Raw genomic sequence first — 25,245 nt, 5'->3', positions numbered from 1 at the left:
ATATAATGACAATAAAGTCCATTCTATTCTATTCTATTCTATTCTATTCTATTCTATTCTATTCAATTCTACTAATGCTCCCCCATACCATCACATATGCTGGCTTTTGAACTTTGTGTCGATAACAGTCTGGATAGTTCGCTTCCCCTTTGGTCCAGATAATAAAATGTCGAATTATTCCAAAAACAATTTGATATGTGGACTCGTCAGACCACAAAACACTTTTCCACTTTGCATCAGTCCATCTTAGATTGTCTCGGGCCCAGAGAAGCCGGCGGCATTTCTGGATGTTGTTTTGTTCTGTCGCTTTGCGTAGTAGAGCCTTAACTTCCACTTACAGATGTAACAACAAACTGTATTTAGTGACAGTGGTTTTCTAAGTCTTCCTGAGCCCATGTGGTGATATCCTTTAGAGATTGATGTTGGTTTTTGATACATTGCCGTCCGAGGGATCAAAGGTCACGGTCATTCAATGTTGGTTTCCGGCCATGCCGCCTATGTGGAGTTATTTCTCCATATTCTCTGAACCTTTTGATGATATTATGGACCGTAGATGTTGGAATCACTAAATTTCTTGCAAATGCACTTTGAGAAAGGTTGTTCTTAAACTGTTTGACTATTTGCTCATGCAGTTGTGGACAAAGGGGTGTACCTCGCCCCATCCTATCTTGTGTAAGACTGAGCATTTTTTGGGAAGCTGTTTTTATACCCAATCATGGCACCCACCTGTTCCCAATTAGCCTGCAGACCTGTGGGATGTTTCAAATAAGTGTTTGTTGAGCATTCCTCAACTTTATTAGTATTTATTGCCACCTTTCCCAACATTTTTGTCACGTGTTGCTGGCATCAAATTCTAAAGTTAATGATTATTTGCAAAAAAAAAAAAATGTTTATCAGTTTGAACATCAAATATGTTGTCTTTGTAGCATATTCAACTGAATGTGGGTTGAAAATGATTTGAAAATCATTGTATTGCGTTTATATTTACATCTAACACAATTTCCCAACTCATATGGAAATGTATTGTTTTCTGACATGGACTTGTTTCTTTAGCATTGTTTAAGTCAGGACTTCGGGAAGGCCATTCTAAAACTTTCATTCTAGCCTGATTTAGCCATTCCTTTACCACTTTTGACGTGTGTTTCGCGTCATTGCCCTGTTGGAACACTAAACCGCGGCCAAGACCCAACCTCTGTGCTGATGATTTTAGGTTATCCTGAAGAATTTGGAGGTAATTCTCCTTTTCCTTGTCCCATTTACTCTCTGTAAAGCACCAGTTCCATTGGCAGCAAAACAGGCCCAGAGCATAATACTACCACCACCGTGCTTGATGGTTGGTATGGTGTTCCTGGGATTAAAGGCCTCACCTTTTCTCCTCCAAACATATTGCTGGGTATTGTGGCCAAATATGTTTTTGTTTCATTTGACACCACATGGACAAAGATAAGACCATCTGGAGGAAAGTCATATGGTCAAATAAAACAAAAATTGAGCCGTTTGGCCACAATACCCAGGAATATGTTTGTAAATTTTTACATGTACATATATATATATATATGTATATATATATATATACATATATATATATATATTATATATACATATATATATATATATATATATAGTATATGTGTGTGTGTGTGTGTATATTTATATAAATATATATACAAGCAGGGTTCTTCGGCTCGAAAAGGTTGGTGACCACTGGTCTAGAAGTTTCCTATTATACAGCCTCATATTTTCCGTATGCAGTGCATATCTTTTATCTATAGACAGCCATGCACAAACACACATGCGTCCAGTCACTATAGTACAATCTCTTTAGGTACATGCAGTATGAGAGGGGAAAGAGTGTCTGTCTCGGAAATGTTTGCGAAAGGCTGAAGGGCAATTCGCTTAAATTACTCGAGTTAGAAATCCATTTGGACAGAGCCGAAGCGTTATGCACCCGTCGCAGCTGTGCTTTTTGGCGAAAAGGTTTAATCTTGGGAATTGTAATGTGTCTTCCGGTGCAAAATAAATAAAAACGGTGCGGTATGTAGTCCACAAGCAGTACAGATGAATGTCAACCTCCCTTGGAAAGGAGGAAATTAAACATGTGAACCGCTTCGAGCCAGGGGGAGGACATAGTGATTGATGCAGCAGGATATTGAATGTATCACAAGCATGGAATTACATGATTCCCATTTCCCATTCTTTTGTCCAGAAGGGTTTTACATGCATTGCACTAATGCTCATTTCAGGACAGAATTAACATCCAACTTGGGCTTTTGATCTCATTTTGGAGTTACACAACTGATATGATCATTATCAGATGTTAAAAACTAACCTTGTTGCCAGTGATCTTGTGTGGTTTGTCACTGGGGAGTGCAAATGTGACCATTATGAGACGCATGTCATGATCTGGCTTAGGTATGTTGGTTTGGACCCCAGGAATCAATGACGGCAAGCAAAGTGCAGGTAAAATTGTATTTGATGACAAAAACATATCTACAAATTTAGCAGGGAAGAGTGCAGGAAGCGGAGGGAAATCAATGGCACATTGAGATGAGGCCCATAGCAAAATGCACAATGATCCAGCCAGGTCCAGAGGACAGGTTTGGCATAAGAAACAACCTGATTTCCAATCACGGACAGGTGAGGAAGCCAGCGTTCAGCGTAAAGAAGTGCAAGCAAATGGAGGAAAACAGGAAGGGGATACAAAGATAAGAGCGCTGACCGGAAATAAGACAAACAATTAACCCAATAACACTTTTAAGTTAACGTAATTATTCATTTCTCTAATGAGAGATCTAAATTAAAAGTTTAGCTAGGCCTGCCTAATGACTACAATATTTAATCAGGATTAATCACATTTGTCCAGTTAACTCGTAATTAATCGCGAAAATTTGTCTCATTTTGTCCACCAAACGTTTAACGCTGTGTGTGAATGCACAAAGGTGAGGTTTGTTGATGTTATTGACTTGTGTGAAGTGTTTATCAAGCATATTTGGTCAATGCCTGACTGCAAGCTAATCGATGCTAACATGCTACTTAGGCTAGCTTTATGTACAGATTGCATCATTATGCCTCACTCTTAGGAATATTTGAGCTCATTTAATTTCCTTTACATATGTCCTTTGCATATTTTATTTATATTTGCAAGTCTCTGTACGTAATATTGGCTGCATTTATACTTTTGGCCATTCCAAACCAGTAATTTAGAGGAGTTATCTCACTCTTGGAGAAACCTCCATTTTACTAATGTTTTCCAATGTTGTAAAAAGGGTAGAATAAATATTAAATTTCAACAATTATGTCAACGAAGATTTGTGTCAGCCTGCGACACATAGTTATTTTGATAGTAGGCTAATGTTGATAATATAGACACTTATATCATGTGTGTTACTTCATTGTATCACTTATTTAAGGCTTTTAATATTTTCCAGCTCCAGATTGATTTTTATTTGTATTTTTGGTCCCATATGGCTCTTTCAACATTTTGGGTTGATGACCCCTGCTCTAATAGTACACTCTATTTTTAAAGATTGCACATGCTGTTTAGCTTGTGGTATTTGGATCTTAGTAAATCAGGACAAACCCGCTTCGAATTCTCAAGTGAGAGTATGTCAGGATGTGTTTGGTTCTCTCCGGCTGTTTCTTGGACCTCTAACCAAAGACATGGTGGTCGAGTTGATATACCTGCGTATGTCTGATTAACTGATGACCTCTCATCGTGGTCCCACACCTGCCGCTCAATTCAAGGAATGGCTGCTGTCCAGATAACCCTGAGAAGAATAAGTGGGATCACTAAGCACTGAATGTCCCAGCAAATTGCCTAATCAATACCAAAATCACATATCGGATTTCTACTCCCAGGCCAATTGCTTGTCAGATATTTCTGGAGCTTCTTTTCACGTTGTATCTCTTCATGTATCTTTGATATTTGACACTTGTTAAGGGGGTTGGAGCCGGAAAAGCCCAGCTCGGAGCTCCTCCGAAAGGGACAATGTGATGTCGCACTTGGCTAGCCTTGTGGTGATTTCTGAAAACTGTCATGGGAGAAACAAAAAATGCATCATAACATTTCTTCATGGAGGAGTTAAAGAAATGTTTGGTTAATTAGTTCTGCTCCAATGCTCTCTATAGCACATTTCATTGTTGTCTTTTGGGGAGCAGACTGGACGTGTTTTATTTACCTGTACTTCTGAAACCTGCTGAGCTACACTTGCTGTCTAAGGAGTTCTTGTTTTATGGACAAGGAGAAAACCTCCGCCCATCTTCAAACTTTATGCTTACCCATTCATCACTGTCGAACAGAAAGGCTGAATATACAACACTGACCTCACAACACTGTACACCAACGTTTCAGTGCCAGAGCAACTTGAATTTAGTCTAAAAATTTATAATGAACAGTGGAAGCTGTTTAAGTCAGTCTCACTTATGTCTACCAGGTAATCCGGTCTTTCTTCACCGTGTTCTTCTTGTTTGTAAAAAGTGCAATTTGAGACCCAAAGAGGAAATTTTTATGAAAAATCAATCGTTTATGTTGGCATGTATTGTAATATTGTCAACTTCATTGTGACAGTACTGTGGAGATTGAGAAGGAGACGGCACTGAGACAAGAGTGTCGATAGTATGAGACGTGTTTATTAAACACAAGGAAGTGGAGTGTGTAATTAATCCAAATAAGTATGGTGTGACTATGTGTTGTGTTTAACTGAGTGTCACAGGGAGTTGTTGATAGTGTGTATTGAGCGAGATGGGGAAGTACAAGGAGGGCAAGGCAAGCTCCGAGGTCCGTGGGCAGGCGAGAGGTCAAAGGCAGGAGCAAGGCGTCAAGGTCGGTGTCCAGGCGAGAGGTCGAGATCCGGGAAGGCAGCCAGGGAGCCAGAGGGAATTCGGGGAGATGAGACTCATAACTCAAAACCAGGACATGGGGAAACGCTGCGGGTAGCAGACATAGGACACAAGACGATGAGCACAGAGGAGGGTAAACACAGAGAGAACGGATGCACATAGGGAGTGACATGGAGGCTTACAGTACTGAGACAAGTAGCTATGTTCTGGCACTGGAACGCAGGACCCACTGGCTTATGAAGGGAGTGGAGTCTAATTCGGTGTCAGGTGTGTAGATTTCAGATTGCCTGCAGCTGCGCGGAGGGCACGACCGTGGGCATGTCTAGAGGCGCGCACAGATGAATGAGAGGCGGCAGGAACCTGAGCCGTAACATTCATTGTTGAAATGACAACCACAACTACTGTCTCGTTACACAGCATTTCAAACATGCACACAATGACTTCCTGTTTAGTGCAAAGTAAGCTTAAAAATAAATCAAAGTACAAGAACTGACTAGTTTTGATTTTAGTTATGCCGGCGAACGCTTATGTCGACGTCAATCAATCAGTCTGAGGGGCGACAACTTAACAGGTTCAAAGTTAATTTGTCTATTTTATATTGATGCTACAAGTTGTGTCCTTTCAGTATATGAGATTTGTATTTCCTCAATCTTTTTTGTTGATGTTTACAAACTCAGGGAATACGCAGGTGGACTTTTAATGCAAAACCCAAAAGATTTGAACAAGTTTTTGTAGTTTTAGATTTTGTTTAGGTATTGTGTACTGTTTGTCTTGGAAAATTAAAATTGACTTTAGAGAACATACAAACCCTTTATTTATTAAATTACAACTATTGAAATTCAACAAATTGGTGCATTTGCAAACAGCTAAAAGTATGTACAAAGCAAATTGTAACCTGCTACCCAAGAATGTACTGAAATTCTTCTCAACAAAAGAGGAGAAATATAACCTTGGAGGAAAATTTAATTGAAAACATTTGTATCCTTGTGCAAAACTTAAAATCTTTAGCATATCAGTATGTGGAATTAAAGTGTGGAATGGATTAACCAAAGAAATCAAACAAAGCACCAATATATTTCAGTTTAAGAGACTGTTCAAACTCCAAGTGATCACAAAGTACACAGAACAAGAATTGTGATGAACATCTTAAATCCCCTACCCCCTTTTTTTATTTTTTTATGGAGACAAAGATTGTTTATGTATTTAATATTTCTTTGCTTAGTGCATCATTTATGTATTATTTATTTATTCACTGTTCTGTTACAGATAACAAGGAAATTGGATACAGTTGCCATGGTATGAAAAGGGTCAGGATTAAATAAGCTCTCTACCCCTTTTCCGACATGCTGTAATGAAAGAACTGGAATTGCGTGATGCATTACATTGTATCATATGTATGTTCGAAATAAACTGAAACTGAACTGACTTAGACAGCAAAAAACATTGGAAACAAAAGCCGAGTGCAAGGCATGTGTTAACACAGAAACTCATGCACACTGACAAAGCATTATTCCGGAGTTCCTGCATTACCTGCGTAGAGTCAGCCTGCTGTTCCTAATAAAGTAATCATCTTACATGCAGTATTTGTTGCCTGTTGTCTCTACATAATGGGGTCATGCCAACAAAAATTCCACTATAATCTTTAGGTGAATAGCAGCATGTCTTCTAAAGTATAAAGTACAACCCATAGGGGCTCCACAAGAGCAACATTGATTCCCTAAGAGCTAAACGAGCACTACATAAATAATTCTTTAAAATCCAATAATATAAGTGAATATCGATGATATTATCTTCTTTCAATGACTAACCATCTATGTGAGAGTTCTTAGGTGAGCTGTGTTCCAAGCAGTTGAGTTTATTGGCACATTTGAATTCCCTCCAGCGCTTTGGGGTTTCCTTGAACGTCAGGAAAATCCATTTGAGCTCCATAACTCTACTGGCCGCCAGCTTCTTAGATCCGTCTTTCTTTTTCTAAAACCAGACATCAGCGCATCGTCGAAAGCCGTCAGGATCACACAGAGTAAGATCACGGCTTGCCTTCAAATGCCAGGAGTTCTGACGTTGTCGACAGTGAATTTTGCTGGCCTCGAAACAAGCATGTGTTTTGTCGCGTATGACAATGACTGATAAATCAATATGTTTTTTCATCCTGGTACAAGCATCTTTGCCTTAGTTGTTTTGCAAAAATGCTCAATTGGAAATCAAGTTCTAAAATCTCAATGGGAATCCATATTGGCAGGGTTACGCTTGTAGGAACTGAATTTTCTGAAAAAGAAAATGTTGCAGTAGGTAGCAGTTTTAGAATTCCCATTTTTATCATAATCAAAATCTGAAATGAAATGAAAGAGAATGGGTCCCGACTGCAGGGAAGATCGTCATGAAAGGCTAATTATCGTTATCAGCTGCCGTGATCTCCTGGGTTTGTGCCAGAGTATGTGCATGGATGGCTGCAGGACGTCGGCGAAGAGGCTCGGTTGGGGGATGGATATCCTGATGATCTCTGTTTATGCCGTTCAAAATCTCCCGGGACTGCAATAATATAATGTTCACTAAGCCTGGCAGCCTTGCAAGAGATAATTAGGGTGGACATGCTGTAACGATGTCCAAAACAAGAAGCTCTTCCGAGGAATAAACATTTAGTGTGTCCTTGGGTGGGGCGATACTGCAAGTTTAAGTATCGATCTTCTACTAACCAAGTTAATATAGAGCCAGTATACTGACACCGATACATCATTGAAGGATTTTGTGATTTTTGCCTTTAATTGTTGTACGAAATTATAATCACAATAAATAAAGTTTAAAAAATATTATATGAATATAACAGTAAAGGACTGTAGTAATGTCTTTATACCTTTTAGTTCAGATATGTCATACTTAATGCATTAACTCAGCAGTTCTTAACCTTTTTGACCTCTTGGCTCAACTTTTCACTACAGAGGGGTCCGGGACCCACTCAAACATTGACACTGGACTAATTTTACACTGGATTTTCATTGTATTAAATAATTATATCTAACCCACTGACAGTTTACAACCTTGTCAAATGGTACCAAACTCCATCCATCCATCCATTTCCTACCGCTTATTCTCTTTAGGGTCACGGGGGGCGCTGGTGCCTATCTTAGCCACAATCGGGCGGAAGGTGGTGTACACCCTGGACAAGTCTCCACCTCATTGAAGGGCCAACACAGATGGACAGACAACATTCACACTCACTTTCACACACTTCTAGTGTTCCCAATCAACCTATCCTCAGGTGCATGTCTTTGGAAGTGTGAGGAAGCCGGAGTACCCAGAGGGAACCCACTCAGTCACGGGGAGAACATGCAAACTCCACACTGAAATATCCCGAGCCCGGGATTGAAAACAGGACTACTCAGGACCTTCGTATTGTGAGGCAGACACACTAGCCCCTGTTCCACCGAGCTGCCCTGATACCAAACTATGATTATTATTTATTTAACACATACACCTTAGTTTTAGGTCGAGCTGAGGAGAAAAGTAAGAACTAACAAAATTTACTGCATAAAAAGGGACTGAAAATAAATAATTTTACATATAATTACATTGTGCTAAAATAAATAAGCGCACTTTTTAATGAATATAGATGGATAATACTTTACTGATTCCTTCAGAAGAGTTCCTTGAATATGTTTCTTAACTTAACTGTCAATAAAAATCAAAGTATAAATGAAAATGCAGCTTCACCACCTTAGTCATATTTCTTGCGCTTAAAGGGTAACTGCACGTTTTGGGGAATTTGGCCAATAATTAACAGTTTTTGTTGTTGTCTTTGTTCATGTTAAACTCTGGGAATATATACCTGGACACAGGAGGAGCATACATAAATTGAAAAATGTACAGCTAATACTGTACATGTGATCTGCACTGGTATCCTGGATGACGTTATTGGAATAGACATCATAAAACCCATCCCATCCATCCATTTTCTGCCGCTTATTCCCGTTCGGGGTCACGGGGGGCGCTGGCGCCTATCTCAGCTACAATCGGGCGGAAGGCGGGGTACACCCTGGACAAGTCGCCACCTCATCGCAGGGCCAACACAGATAGACAGACAACATTCACACTCACATTCACACACTAGGGCCAATTTTAGTGTTGCCAATCAACCTATCCCCAGGTGCATGTCTTTGGAAGTGGGAGGAAGCCGGTGTACCCGGAGGGAACCCACGCATTCACGGGGAGAACATGCAAACTCCACACAGAAAGATCCCGAGCCTGGATTTGAACCCAGGACTGCAGGACCTTCGTATTGTGAGGCAGACGCACTAACCCCTCTGCCACCGTGAAGCCCCATCATAAAACCCTGATTGGAAAATCCCGAAGTAATAGCCTTAAAAGAGCACATTATACCATTGGGTTGGAGTTCTAAATGTTTCAGTAGAGACAGAATGTTTCAAGAAATCCTTCAGCAATGTCAGAAAAGAGTCTTGGGTTTTGGATTTGCCTATTTCGTCAATAACGGCACACATTGCCTCGGAACTGGATCACGGTAGAACGTAGCATTTTTATCACATCGTTCCTTTAAGTCCTGCCCTGTGTTGTCAGTGTGGTGCTTATGCAACAACCTGTGAGTCAATGTAGCCGCACAATACATCCCATTTCTATGCTGGATATCCTATCAGGTCCATTCGACTTTCGAGAAAAGCTACACCCTGGACAATTGCAGGGCGATTAATTACGCATTCACACGAGGCAATTGGATGCCTGAAGTCGAAGGGGATGTACACTTCCCTGGTACAGACCCAGCCCACTTGCTTGTGCATGAGCACATCTGGCTTGCCCATATAGAAAATGTGAGGGTTTTCCCCATCAGTTATAAATAACTTGATAAGCATCATCGCAAGATAATGCACATAGCCAAAGCCCACAGTACAATTGCTAATGCATGAGGACGTTCACAATTTGGTGTCATATAATCACCCCATCAATGATTCATCACCCTATGTAATAGAAATAGAAAGAGAACCACAGCAAATATCGCACAAAAAATTTGCAATAATTCTGTGTTGTATCACTAAGTAATGATGAACCTTTATATCAATGGTCAACATTCTAACCAGTTTTTTTTCCTCTGTAGGTTCCATTGCAAGGTGCTCCTACATCAAGTACCACTATTCCTCAGCCACAATACCCAAGAACCTCTCGTACAACAACACCAAGACAATAAGACAGGATGAGTGGCACTCCCTCCGTAAGTCTGCAATCATACTCCTTGCTCTGTTTTATATTACATGACAAATATTGGATTGCAAAGCTCTATTGCAGGTGGTATGTGCACCACTAGTAGTACGCAGGCTCCCTCTAGTGGTACGACAAATAATCACCTGATTAAAGTACAGTGTTTTATTTTCCTATATTTAAATAGTGTTACTGTTTAAACTGTGTGTACCATTATAATAACCAAAGATATCAAATATACTTGTTAAATAAAAGGTTTACCTTGTTTTTATTGAATAATTAGGCCTCATACGACACTTTATTTTAATGTTAGTCATTACGGTAATACTTGGAGAGACAAGTTTTTTCTGGGGTAGGACTTGGTGAAAAATGTTTGAGAACCTCTGCTTTTTAGGAATAGTTCTTAACATTTTTTCGCAAAAAGGATTACTTAACATCAAAAAATAGTCAGAAGTAGAGTTGGGCATGACACATTCTTACATTCCGATTCTCCTGGAACCATCTATGATTTTAAATGTGGGTTCTTATTTTCGACATCGACCAAAAATAACTTCCTCAGCGGCGAGACAGCTAACTTTCTACAAAGACCGCTTTTGTAAAGTCAATAATGTTCCATAGCGTCAGAGAAACTACATTTCTTACAAGTATTAACATCACTGGAGGACTGAAGGATGAGGCTAAACAAGTTACACACACAGTAAGAACAAGCAGGAACAGAAAAGCTAAGCTAGTTGCTAAACTAGCTTGTAACAACACAAGTGGTTCGTAAAGTATAACACAGCTAAATGGAACTGCAGTACATAAGAAAGTAAGCATGCAGTTTTTATTATTGTTGTTAACAGTCTAAAGAGAGAATAATGAAACAGCAACTGTTGGGCTGATCTGTTGCTGTTTAGCCAAGCACACGTAAATGTAAGACAGATTGATGTTGATACCAAGCGTGGTATCAGTATGTGATAGATAACAAAGTAATTGTATAAGAATTGTTATTTTCTCTTTGTTATTGTTGTTTTTATCAATGTTTGGAAAGTCAGGGAATTATGTCCTGGGCACAGGAGGACAGACGGTGTACAGATCGTACAATTTACTTATGTACTTAGAGAGCAAAAACACGCAGAAACAAAAGACTGGTGCAAGGCACGTAGTAAAAGAGAGTTACTCTTGAACACTGACTACAAAGTATTATTCCTGAGTTCCTGCAATACTGTGTGGATTTTGCCTGTTGTTCCCAATGAAGGCACCATCTCACCTGCACATTGCCTGCTTCCTCTGCATCCGGCAGTCACGGCAACAATCGCAACGTGAGGGACTTTGTTTTGTTCAAACAATTGGTTGTAACAAAATAAAATATATAAGTAGTTTAAATATTGTGTAGATTAGGTCTCATCCGCAGAGTCCGCGGATAAACCGCGGGTCGGGCGGTTGACATGACGAAAAAATAGATTTTAATTAGATTCGGGCGGGTGGCGGATAAATACTTGATATGCATGGTTCTGTGATCGGTATCCTTTGCCATTCAAAGTACCATTTAAGACCTGCGTCATATAGCAAAGAAGACAATAAGAGACGCTGTTATTCTCCCGAATGACTGCCTATAGACACCCAGATAATAACTAGTAGGGCGTGCTATGAAGCCATTGGCTTTGTGGCTTACTACATCATACACGATCTGCTTGTCAGTCCAGCATCATGTTGTGTGTGGCTTCCGCGGCAACACGCACACAACTGCAAGGCATACTGGGTGACACAGAGTACACTAATGGTTGTGATATAAACAATTTTACCACTCTTAGTAATATGCACCACGCTGTGAAGCCACACCAATTAAGAACGACAAACACATTTCGGGAGAACATCCTCACAGTAACACAACATGAACGCAACACAACAAATACCCATAATCCTTTGTATTCATGAAACTGCCTGACTATTTTATACACCCCCCCCCCCCCTCCCCCCGGTGCGTCGGTAAGGTGGGCGGGGTTGGGGGCGCGGGGGTGTAAAATATATTCAGGCAGTGTCACCGATACAAAGGATTCTGGGTATTTTTGTGTTGCGTTTATGTTGTGTTACTGTGAGGATGTTCTCCCGAAATGTGTTTGTCAATCTTGTTGGGTGTGGCTTCACAGCGTGGCGCATATTAGTAAGTGTTAAAGTTGTTTATATCACAACCATCAGTGTACTCTGTATCACCCAGTATGCCTTTCAATCCCACCATACGTGTGATTGCGGCAGCTGCACACAACATGTTGCTGGACCAACAATCGGTTCGTACATGTTGTTGAAGGTGTCTAAGGCGATGGCTTCACAGTACGTCCATATTCTTGTAATCAGGATGAATGCTATTGGATAGTTGCGGGAACGTTAGTGGCTACAATTGTCATCATTATTCTGTGAAACAGGTTTAAATAGTTCTGTGAGTGGTAAAGGCGGACAACCTCTGATGTATTTCTGTGGGCGGTTGGCAGGCGGGTACGGTCCTGATAAAATGTTGGTTCGGGTGAACGGTGGGTGGATGACAACTTTGGTGATGCGGATGATATAATTGCCTATCCGTGCATCTGTAGTGTAGATATTGTTGCACTGTAAATAGCACTGACCGTAAATAACAACAAACAAGTACCGTTAATACATGTGATCGTATCGGAATCGGCAGCATAAAATTGTGATCGGAACATCCTTATCTCGAACACAAACACCAGGATGTGTCTAAATTTTTTTAATGAGGTTTTCATAAATAAAGTAAAACTGTGAAAGGAACTTCCAAATATTTATATTAAAATTCAAAAGATCGATATTTATGTACTTGTCAAAATTAGCCCCGTGAGAAATGCCATGTAAAATGTTCACCCTTCCTGTTTTTTTTTTGTTTGTTTTTTGCAAAATGTATTCAATCCAACAAAACAATACACAGCAATACCATGACAAAGCAATCCAATTCCAAAACCAAAGCTGACCCAGCAACACTCAGAACAGCAACAATAAACAGAGCAATTGAGAGGACACACAAACACGACACAGAACAATCAAAAAGTAGTGAAACTAAATAGAATATTATCAAGAACAGTTTCAATACTAATAACAATTTCAACATAGCAGTGATTAAAAATCCCTCATTTACATTATCATTAGACATTTGTAAAAAATAAAAAAATACAAAAATGAACAATAGTGTCACAGTGGCTTACACTTGCATCGCATCTCATAAGCTTGACAACAAACTGTGTCCAATATTGTCACAAAGATGAAAATCAGTCATATTTTTGGTTCATTTAATAGTTAAAACAAATTTAAATAATGGATCCCATATTCCAATATATGATTCGTTATTATTAAAACTAAATGCATTTTTTTCTACTGATATCATCTCCATCACTTGTGTATACCAGTCAGAATGTGTTGGACTACCAACATCTATTCATTTCTTTAATATTACCCTTTTTGTTATCGTGCATATTGAAAGAAATGCACTGTTCCTCTTAAAAAATTTGGATATCAAGAATCATTTAGAGCCAGAATCGTGCAAATTAAAACGACTCTCAACCCTGGTCAGAGGACCACATTCTGAGATACATTTCTCTAAACATCTTGTTTGTGTAAGTTAACTGCACACAAAAGGGTGGAAAGTTGGCAAAACAAGCACCCCTGTTCAGTTTTTAGCGGTTATTTTTCTGAACAAAACACCACATGGGGCTGCAAGTTTTATTTAATAAGTCCGAGTTATCAATCAATCAATGAATTAATGTTTATTTGTATAGCCCTAAATCGCAAGTGTCTCAAAGGGCTACACAAACCACAACGACATCTTCTGTACAGAGCCCACATAAGGGCAATGAAAAACTCACCCAAGTGGGACGTCGGTGACAGTGACTGAAAAACCTTTACTGTTAGTTACTGAAAATATCTCACACAGCTCAATGTGCTCTAAAAAAAACACCCACTGTAACTTTAGGGTGTTTGGCCGAATCGCCACAAAATTTGGTACACACCTTTAGGAGACTGATAAGAGTGTGTTAATAGGATTCTTGCAGGATTGGTTGAAAAACATGACAATCCTAAGGTTTCGTAATTGTTTCAAATGACTGCAAACACTGCTATTTATTATGAAGAACAATGTGAATTATTCATAAGGGACGAGGTCAGTGTGCTGTTTGTTCTACACTTTCATGTGTGCAACTAATGAACACTTCACTTTTGATCTACCATCACTGTTACTATTTTCATTAATTCGATTCACTCAGCAGCAGGGGGTCTCTCCTCCACAGCGCTGTTCCTTTTGTAGGATTATGTCAGTGTCGGTTGGAAACGCGGTCAGTATGACGAGTCCAGTTTTTAGGACACCTGCCACTCCGTTTCTCCCTTTGGGTAGGGGGGGTCGTTGTAAACTTCCCAGTCTACAAGGCAACAGAGCCAAGCAAAAACACGCTCTGACCTCATACTGTCACAGTTTCCTGTTTCAGTCTTGACTCGTCATTGGCTGTCAGGTGCCAAGCTTGGAGAAAACAGCTTCTCTTGTCTCCGAACCTCCCAGGACTCAGCTGTCTGTTTCCACCTGTCTTTTTTCTAATGTATATATTTTTTTGATAATACTGTTGTAAGTACATTTTGCAACCACTTGCACCTTAAATATTCGGGTTGTTAAAGCCGGTGTATGTACTTTTTTGTTTAGGAAATGTAGTATCATATAATCTCTTATTTGAAAAACTAAATCATACAATATGCATTTTCTTGCATATGGATAATTCCCGACACATGATGTTGTGATAGTCCACTGCCTCCCTAAAGCTAAAACTACATTATGTTGTCTTGATTGTAAATCTATGTTGCAGAAAATATATTACAGATTATAGATATGTGGTGCTAATTCAACAACATTGCACACAAGTTGGCCAGCATAACAACATGAATGGGGAGTAAATATGTGTCTCCGTGGCTACAGCAAGTAGAACATGCAAAGATGTAACTTATTTAGGGCAGTACACACGAGTTGTCAATTGTACACAGTCTTAGTAGATCACACTAATAGTACAAACCAGTGATGTGCGGTGAACTAAACACCAGGTGAGGCATACATACTTTTTTCTTCCTTTTTTTTTTACTCATATTAATATGTGCAGCTCTAGTCATTGTTGATTTAGGTTGCACATTACGGGTACAAGAAAAAAAGGGAGTTATTCGCTTTCATAAAAACCTTATCATAATGATATTATGATATGATAAATGGGTCCAAAAAGTATTTAATAAAGTTGTTATCAAATACTTTTTGGTCCCATTTGCTTTTAACAAAATAAATCAAGTATTGTGAGTGTATTTTACCTTTCTGTATTTGTATCTGAAACAGCAACAGCTATCCTCCATGAAAACAGTCTTTGTATGACCACATTTATTTTGTCTTAAAGTACAGTTTAGAGAAGTATTTCATCTTGGATACAGTATATAATCCTCCATATTGGCAGACACATTCATTTAATTTAATTTCATTCCAAAAAATTTTACAATATTTTTGCATCTGACAAAAAACACCCACAAACAGTGGCTTACTCCAATAAAAATGCCATGTTTGCTACGAATACAGTTAAAAAAAAAAAGAAAAGAAATAAAGGCTGGCTTCTGCTGGAGAGACCTGTGTCTGCTAGCTTGAGCGCCCCCACTTCTCCCAGTGTGGCGAGTCAGAGTACTGCTGAGGCATTGAACTGCAAGTTGACAAAATATCGCCGCCTACCTTGAGGCAGAGGTACTTGCTGCCTCATGGCCTTCCTTTTCCCGTGGCAACAAGCATGCTCCCCCTCGCATGAAATCGTGGAGGGACCACCTGTGTCTGCCTCACTTCTCATCTGCTGCATTGTTTTGATCAAGAAAAAATTGAATTTACGCAATTTTACAGGAACCACACCAAAATCACATAGAAAGCATAAACCAAAAGAGAAATATTAAAACTTATTTTATTTTATTACTTCGTTTTGGAACATCTCAAGGTTAAGCCACCTGGTGGCAGGTGAGGCACTACCTCACTTGCCTCCCCTGACTGCACGTTACTGGTACTAGCACGTTCATTGTTTGCACACACAGTTTAGCGAATGGTATTTGGACCTTAGTCGATCAGGTCCTCAGTCAACAAAATCGACCATGAAAATTAGTCAACAGCAGTTTATTTGATCGAAGCATCGTTTTACGTTTGACCAGTAGCCATAGCCTTCTTGTGAGATCATATACATAGTTTTATGATTAATTGTCAATATATCGGATCGAGACTCAAAATTTGTACGGATATGAGGCCAAAAATCGGATCGGAGGCCAAATATGTTGATCAGGACATCCCTGTATATTAGGGCTGTCAAACAATTAAATATAACATTTGCGATTAATCGCAGTTTGCTTATGGTTAATTTAAAAATATTGGATTTTTCAGATGAATATAATATTTTGTTATTAAAAATGTACCCTGGACAGATAATTTTCAGTTTACTCCCATCACTGGACAAATAGTTTTCTTTATACAAATATTTTATAAACAGCTCAACACAAAAAGGACATAAACACGATTTAATGACTATAAAAAAAAAAATACCTGCAGTGTGTTGGTGTCTTGCCAGATTTTGTATTTTGAAGGAATATAGAATTTGTATTCCTGCTGTAGAAGCACTTGCATTCAGAGGAGAAGAGCTAGACTGCCATGTTTTGAAACCAGTTTCAAACAATAATAACACAAAATGTAGATTGTTATGCTTTGATTGTCAAAGATGTTTGGTAATGTAATCTGCCAATTTTCGACCTGAATAAATGTTCTGTACATTACATGTTGTACAAGTTAATACTATTCATATCTCTGCATGACAATGTCTTGGCCTGTTTTATTTAATAATAAAATGTAATATCAATAACATATAGTTAATGTGTTAACTTTACTGTACATTGGTTTTATCATCTTTGACATACAAAATGTATCAATGTGGTCTCTTAAATGTTTCTGTACTTTATATTTATATTTTGATGTTCTTATTGAATCATTATATTTTCATTTACCTGTCAGCATATTTTGGCTTTACATGTTACATTTAAGGGTTTAGGGGTTCCGGTTTGGTGGCCGCGGGATTAGGTCTCTGCTTTTTGCAGATAATGTGGTCCTGATGGCTTCAACTGGCCGGGATCTTCAGCTCTTACTGGATCGGTTCGCAGCCGCGTGTGAAGCGACCGGAATGAGATTAAGCACCTCCAAGTCCGAGTCCATGGTTCTCTCCCGGAAAAGGATGGAGTGTCATCTCCGGGTTGGGGAGGAGACCCTGCCCCAAGTAGAGGAGTTCAAGTAACAAGGAGTCTTGTTCACGAGTGAGGGAAGAGTGGATCGTGAGATTGACAGGCGGATCGGAGTGGCTGCCCCCGCGACCCAACCTCGTATAAGCGGAAGAAGATGGATGGATGGATGTTACATTTAAAAGCCCAAAAAATTATTAAAGCTGTTCACACATAAGCTAAATTATTTACCATACCTAAAAGGAACTAAACTGGGGCATTAAAGGACAGGTACGTACCATGCTGTGTTTACCATTACACTCATAATAAACATGATCATTTGTAATATTATCATTTTTGATCTGGTGATACCAGCACTGTCCCACCAAAACCTACAAATAAATGAGGATATGGATTGTACTTGTGTCTTAACTGCATGTAACTCTGTAAAACACACAGTTGGGGATTTATCTTACCATGACATTGCCCCCAAATGTCTCAATAAAATCTGTAATAGGTAGTCGGTTGAACAATGAATGAAGTGACATCATATTTACTGATGTAGCATTAACTTCAAGCCACTTACTCTTTTTCATGCACGAGGACAGGGATTTTCATCTCTGCTATCTTGGCAAGCTCCCGCAAAACACATAGCTCATATTTGTGACAAGAAGGTCACCTCTATGTAGTCAGAAATGTTGAATGTCCTTATTACGGGTCTATCCACACGGAATATCATAATGAGATAACTCCCACACCTTCCAACCGATGGGCCGCCCCTCCTGTGTTGAAATGTAAATAGCAAAGGGAGGTACAAACGAGTCACTGTCTGATGACTAAGCATTTGCACTAAATCCATTAACATTGCAGGGTACTGGATGACCCAATGAGATGGCCTTGAACCGGCAGTGGGTTCCAGAGGACGTTTTATTTAGTTGTCCTATATTTTACAAGTGAAGGGCATGACACACATTTACTAACAAAAAGCCGTGCTGAAGGTTAACCGTATTTATTCAATCAAAGGTGGATAAAATCTAGGTTAAGTGTGGAGGCAAACTGACATGTGAGTTAACATTGCACAATGCCATGTCATGGCTACGTTTTAAAGCAAAAAAGGCATTTTTAAATGTACATGTTAGGCCTGGTCAACTACGAAAGTAAGATCAATTTGAAAAGTGTTAGAGTGGGAGTGTTGCGTCTGATCTACTAAGACTAAGTTTACAATTGAAGTGCAAATGTGGTGCAGATTTCCCTTTCTAAATGAGGATTTTGAATGCACTATATTGAGTGTCACCATGAAGACACTCTTTCCCCCACATTCATGATGTCATATGTTCTAATGGTCCAACCTGTGCTGTTTGGTCATGTTTCCTCAGAAAAATATAATATGTAGCACCTTTTCTGGGCGATGTAGTAGTGCTACTCCTCTCTGAGCTGCTACCTTACCGTGGTAGAGGAGTTTGCGTGTCCCAATGATCCTAGGAGCTATGTTGTCTGGGGGTTTTCATGCCCCCTGGTAGGGTCTCCCAAGACAAACAGGTCCTAGGTGAGTGATCAGACAAAGAGCAGCTCAAAGACTTCTATGGAATTACAACGAAATGAACCCAGATTTCCCTCGCCCGGACGTGGGTCACCGGGGCCCCGCTCTGGAGCCAGGCCCGGAGTTGGTGCACGATGGCGAGCGCCTGGTGGTCGGGCCTGTTCCCATGGGGCCCGGCCGGGCACAGCCCGAAGAGGCAACGTGGGTCATCCCTCCAATGGGCTCACCACTCATAGGAGGGGCCATAGAGGTCGGGTGCATTGTGAGCTGGGCGGCAGCCGAAGGCAGGGCACTTGGCGGTCCGATCCTCGGCTACAGAAGCTAGCTCTTGGGACGTGGAACGTCACCTCACTGGGGGGGAAGGAGCCTGAGCTAGTGCGCGAGGTAGAGAAGTTCCGGCTGGATATAGTCGGACTCACCTCGACGCACAGCAAGGGCTATGGAACCAGTTCTCTCGAGAGGGACTGGACCCTCTTCCACTCTGGCGTTGCCGGCAGTGAGAGGCGACGGGCTGGAGTGGCAATTCTGGTTGCCCCCCGGCTCAAAGCCTGTACGTTTGAGTTCAACCCAGTGGACGAGAGGGTAGCTTCCCTTCGCCTTCGGGTGGGGGGACGGGTCCTGACTGTTGTTTGTGCTTACGCACCAAACAGCAGTTAAGAATACCCACCCTTTTTGGGTACACTCGAGGGAGTTCTGGAAAGTGCTCCTCCGGGTGATTCCCTTGTCCTACTGGGAGACTTCAACGCTCATGTTGGCAACGACAGTGAAACCTGGAGAGGCGTGATTGGGAAGAATGGTCGCCCGGATCTAAACCCGAGTGGTGTTTTGTTATTGGACTTTTGTGCTCGTCACAGTTTGTCGATAACAAACACCATGTTCAAACATAAGGGTGTCCATATGTGCACTTGGCACCAGGACACCCTAGGCCGCAGTTCCATGATCGACTTTGTAGTTGTGTCATCGGATTTGCGGCCTTATGTTTTGGACACTCGGGTGAAGAGAGGGGCGGAGCTTTCTACCGATCACCACCTGGTGGTGAGTTGGCTGCGATGGTGGGGGAGGATGCCGGACAGACCTGGCAGGCCCAAGCGCATTGTGAGGGTCTGCTGGGAACGTCTGGCAGAGTCTCCTGTCAGAGAGAGTTTCAATTCACACCTCCGGGAGAACTTTGAACATGTCACGAGGGAGGTGCGGGACATTGAGTCCGAGTGGACCATGTTCCGAACCTCTATTGTCGAGGCGGCTGATTGGAGCTGTGGCCGCAAGGTTGTTGGTGCCTGTCGTGGCGGTAATCCCAGAACCCGTTGGTGGACACCAGCAGTGAGGGATGCCGTCAAGCTGAAGAAGGAGTCCTATCGGGTTCTTTTGGCTCATAGGACTCCGGAGGCAGTGGACGGGTACCGACGGGCCAAGCGGTGTGCAGCTTTAGCGGTCGCGGAGGCAAAAACTCGGACATGGGAAGAGTTCGGGGAAGCCATGGAAAACGACTTCCGGACGGCTTCGAAGCGATTCTGGACCACCATACGGCGCCTCAGGAAGGGGAAGCAGTGCACTATCAACACCGTGTATGGTGCGGATGGTGTTCTGCTGACTTCGACTGCGGATGTTGTGGATCGGTGGAGGGAATACTTCGAAGACCTCCTCAATCCCACCAACACGTCTTTCTTTGAGGAAGCGGTGCCTGGGGAATCTGTAGTGGACTCTCCTATTTCTGGGGCTGAGGTCGCTGAGGTAGTTAAAAAGCTCCTCGGCGGCAAGGCCCCGGGGGTGGATGAGATCCGCCCGGAGTTCCTTAAGGCTCTGGATGCTGTGGGGCTGTCTTGGTTGACAAGACTCTGCAGCATCGCGTGGACATCGGGGGCGGTACCTCTGGATTGGCAGACCGGGGTGGTGGTCCCTCTCTTTAAGAAGGGGGACCGGAGGGTGTGTTCCAACTATCGTGGGATCACACTCCTCAGCCTTCCCGGTAAGGTTTATTCAGGTGTACTGGAGAGGAGGCTTCGCCGGATAGTCGAACCTCGGATTCAGGAGGAACAGTGTGGTTTTCGTCCTGGTCGTGGAACTGTGGACCAGCTCTATATTCTCGGCAGGGTTCTTGAGGGTGCATGGGAGTTTGCCCAACCAGTCTACATGTGCTTTGTGGACTTGGAGAAGGCATTCGACCGTGTCCCTCGGGAAGTCCTGTGGGGAGTGCTCAGAGAGTATGGGGTATCGGACTGTCTTATTGTGGCAGTCCGCTCCCTGTATGATCAGTGTCAGAGCTTGGTCCGCATTGCTGGCAGTAAGTCGGACACGTTTCCAGTGAAGGTTGGACTCCGCCAAGGCTGTCCTTTGTCACCGATTCTGTTCATAACTTTTATGGACAGAATTTCTAGGGGCAGTCAAGGCGTTGAGGGGTTCCGGTTTGGTGGCCACGGGATTAGGTCTCTGCTTTTTGCAGATGATGTAGTCCTGATGGCTTCATCTGGCCGGGATCTTCAGCTCTCACTGGATCGGTTCGCAGCCGAGTGTGAAGCGACCGGAATGAGAATCAGCACCTCCAAGTCCGAGTCCATGGTTCTCGCCCGGAAAAGGGTGGAGTGCCATCTCCGGGTTGGGGAGGAGACCCTGCCCCAAGTGGAGGAGTTCAAGTACCTAGGAGTCTTGTTCACGAGTGGGGGAAGAGTGGATCGTGAGATCGACAAGCGGATCGGTGCGGCGTCTTCAGTAATGCGGACGTTGTATCGATCCGTTGTGGTGAAGAAGGAGCTGAGCCGGAAGGCAAAGCTCTCAATTTACCGGTCGATCTACGTTCCCATCCTCACCTATGGTCATGAGCTTTGGGTCATGACCGAAAGGATAAGATCACGGGTACAAGCGGCCGAAATGAGTTTCCCCCGCCGGGTGGCGGGGCTCTCCCTTAGAGATAGGGTGAGAAGCTCTGCCATCCGGGAGGAGCTCAACGTAAAGCCGCTGCTCCTCCACATCGAGAGGAGCCAGATGAGGTGGTTCGGGCATCTGGTCAGGATGCCACCCGAACGCCTCCCTAGGGATGTGTTTAGGGCACGTCCAGCTGGTAGGAGGCCACGGGGAAGACCCAGGACACGTTGGAAAGACTATGTCTCCCGGCTGGCCTGGGAACGCCTCGGGATCCCCCGGGAAGAGCTAGACGAAGTGGCTGGAGATAGGGAAGTCTGGGCTTCCCTGCTTAGGCTGCTGCCCCCGCGACCCGACCTCGGATAAGCGGAAGATGATGGATGGATGGATGGATGGTAGTAGTGCTATCTAGACCAGTGTTTGTTAACCATAGCCCAATCCCCCAAAAGGGCCCCCAAAAATATGTTTCTCAGCTGCGGCCCGTATTCGTCGCAGCGGTATTCAGTTGTAATACACTTTTCCACCACTTGTGGCATTAATGACAATATCAAACAAACAGAAGAAGTCTGACGCTAAAGTTATAAATACGTTTTTCAGGCGCAATAACTATGAATAAAGTGATGAAACTGTATTTTCACATACACTTAAATTGTATTGACTGTTTAGATAAGAAACATATATTATTATTATTTATTATTGCCTCAGTTATAAATGATTTTAGCACTGCGTAATTGTATGTAAATGTATTCTTAATCAGTCTATACGTCCCTTCTTTTGATGTATATTTGCTTAGTATTTATTTTTGTAATCAGCCTGACCAAAGCCTTGACAATAATCTTTGTGATTAACACATTGTTTCATATCATTTACCGAGTTGTATCCTGTTAAATTGTAAGTAAGTTAGATATAATTTTTGAATGTGATTAAAATAAGCGTAAGAATATTAATTCGGTGTTACTATTTGAGTGGGCCCTCTGCCCCTCTGCAGTGATAAAATTGGACACAGAAGTCAAAAAGGTTAAAGGGGAACATAATCACCAGACCTATGTAAGCGTCAATATATACCTTGATGTTGCAGAAAAAAGACCATATATTTTTTTAACCGAGTTCCGAACTCTAAATGGGTGAATTTTGGCGAATTAAACGCCTTTCTATTTATCGCTCTCAGAGCGATGACGTCTGAACGTGACGTTACCTAGGTAATAAAGCCGCCATTTTCTCAAACACATTACAAACTCTGCATCTCAGCTCTGTTATTTTCAGTTTTTTCGACTATTTGCTGGAATCTTGGAGACATCATGCCTCGTCGGTGTGTTGTCGGAGGGTGTAACAACACTAACAGGGAGGGATTCAAGTTGCACCACTAGCCCAAAGATGCGAAAGTGGCAAGAAATTGGACGAAATTTGTTCAAAATACAAAGGTTTGGGGAAAGCCGACGAAATGGTCAGTCGTTTGTTCCGCACACTTTACCGACGAAAGCTATGCTACTACAGAGATGGCAAGATTGTGTGGATATCCTGCGACACTCAAAGCAGATGCATTTCCAACGATAAAGTTAAAGAAATCTGCCGCCAGACCCCCATTGAATGTGCCGGAGTGTCTGCACATTTTACCGCCGGTGCTAAGGCAGACATGGCACAGAGATGTATGGATAACCTGCAGATGCATTTCCAACGATAAAGTCAACGAAATCACAAAGGTGAGTTTTTTTTTATGTTGTTGACTTATGTGCTAATCAGACATATTTGGTCGCGGCATGACTGCCAGCTAATCGATGATAACATGCTATTAAGGCTAACTGTATGTACATTTGAAACTATATTTACATCCAGTGTTTCCCTCCACCCACATTTAATGCCAAACAAACACTTACCAATCGATGGATTTAAGTTGATCCAGTGTCACAAGATGCGAAACTTCCGATCGTTGGTCTGCACATTTTACCGGCGATGCTAAGGCATACATGGCCGAATAGCATCAATAGCTATTCGCTCAATAGCTTCAGTTTCTGCTTCAATTTCGTTTCCGCTATCTGCCTCCATACTCCAACCATCCGTTTCAATACATGCGTAATCTGTTGAATCGCTTAAACTGCTTAAATCCGAGTCTGAATCCGAGCTAATGTCGCTATATCTTGCTGTGCTATCCGTATTGGCATCACTGGATGACGTCACAGGAAAATGGACGATGGCTTCCCAGATAGCGAAAATCAGGCACTTTAAAACTTTTTTTAGTGATATTCCGGGATGGGTAAAATTTTGAAAAACACTTCAAAAAATAAAATAAGCTACTGGGAACTGATTTTTATTGGCTTCAACCCTTATGAAATTGTGATAATGTTCCCCTTTAAGAACCCCTGATCTAAACATAATCTATTTTTAGCACACCTTCATGTTCTTGGGAGCAGCAGTGTTGTGAATGCACATTGCAAAAAGTTGTTTTCACACCACCCACACAGATAGAGGATTGTCCCTTCATTGTCTGTCTCTGCAGTGTAATCGCGCACTTTTTCCACGGCCGTAAGTGTGCCAGTTTGCATGTTGATTTAAATTGTGCTAAATGTAGACGCAAAACCGCAGCCGCAGAACAGTTTGTCTTGATAAATCACATTGAACTGGCTAAATCCTTTTATAGTTGCATCTCTTCCTCCCAATATTGATAATCCGCACATAGTTTGCATATTCTTCTATCTAGTTTGCTTTTTTGAACGACACAATCTTCTGCGCACAGGTTTACTTAACCAGATTTGCGTGCACTATCAAGTTTGCATGTGTTTTAATACATGCAAACCTTCAGGAGACCAGGCCCTCAGTATATGTTTTTGTTTGTATTGACGTAGTAACAGAGCCGCTGGTGTGTAAAGATATCCCACGTTGCCGTGTTATCACTGTGGTGTGAATTGCATAGGTCAGCGTAGACGCTCGTTGAGGTCAGGTACGAGGTGTAAACATCTCACTCCATCAACAGCAGAGCTGCAAAAAGGTGTGTGTTATAGGCAGTATAATTAGGTGGTAGAAAAGGACTTATTATTTTCACAAATTCTTTAATATACAAACCTACAATCACCTGGAATAAGCCACTTTTTAATGGAACCTGTTCATTTTGATGCGCCTCGGGATTGCTGACTGACGTCAACATAAGCGGTTGTCTACATCAGTGGTTCTCAAATGGGGGTACGCGTACCTCTGGGGATACTTGAAGGTATGCCAAGGGGTACGTGAGATTTTTTAAAAACTATTCCAAAAATAGCAACAATTCAAAAATCCTTTATAAATATATTTATTGAATAATACTTCAACAAAATATGAATGTAAGTTCATAAACTGTGAAAAGAAATGCAACAATGCAATATTCAGTGTTGACAGCTAGATTTTTTGTGGACATGCTCCATAAATATTGATGTAAAGATCACTTTTTTTGTGAAGAAATGTTTAGAATTAAGTTGATGACTCCAGATGGATCTCTTATTACAATCCCCAAAGAGGGCACTTAAATGTGATGATTACTTCTATGTGTAGAAATCTAAATTTTTAATTAAATCACTTGTTTATTTTTTAACAAGGTTTTAGTTATTTTT

The 25,245-nt window shown here is 41.5% G+C and overlaps 1 protein-coding gene across 1 annotated transcript in view; it reads left to right on the top strand.

The window, feature by feature from the left end:
* tmem178bb (transmembrane protein 178Bb) overlaps positions 1-25,245 on the top strand; it is a 212,251-nt gene that overhangs the window by 86,565 nt on the left and 100,441 nt on the right. The window contains exon 3 of the mRNA XM_061913235.1: positions 9,941-10,054. Coding sequence (XP_061769219.1) covers positions 9,941-10,054 — 114 coding nt within the window. The remainder of the gene's footprint in view (positions 1-9,940; positions 10,055-25,245) is intronic.

The sequence above is a fragment of the Nerophis ophidion genome, linkage group LG10, assembly GCF_033978795.1.
Source record: "Nerophis ophidion isolate RoL-2023_Sa linkage group LG10, RoL_Noph_v1.0, whole genome shotgun sequence".
Classification (NCBI taxonomy): domain Eukaryota; kingdom Metazoa; phylum Chordata; class Actinopteri; order Syngnathiformes; family Syngnathidae; genus Nerophis; species Nerophis ophidion.
The sequence above is the reverse complement of the archived record's forward strand: the minus strand, read 5'-3'. Positions and strand labels throughout refer to the sequence as shown.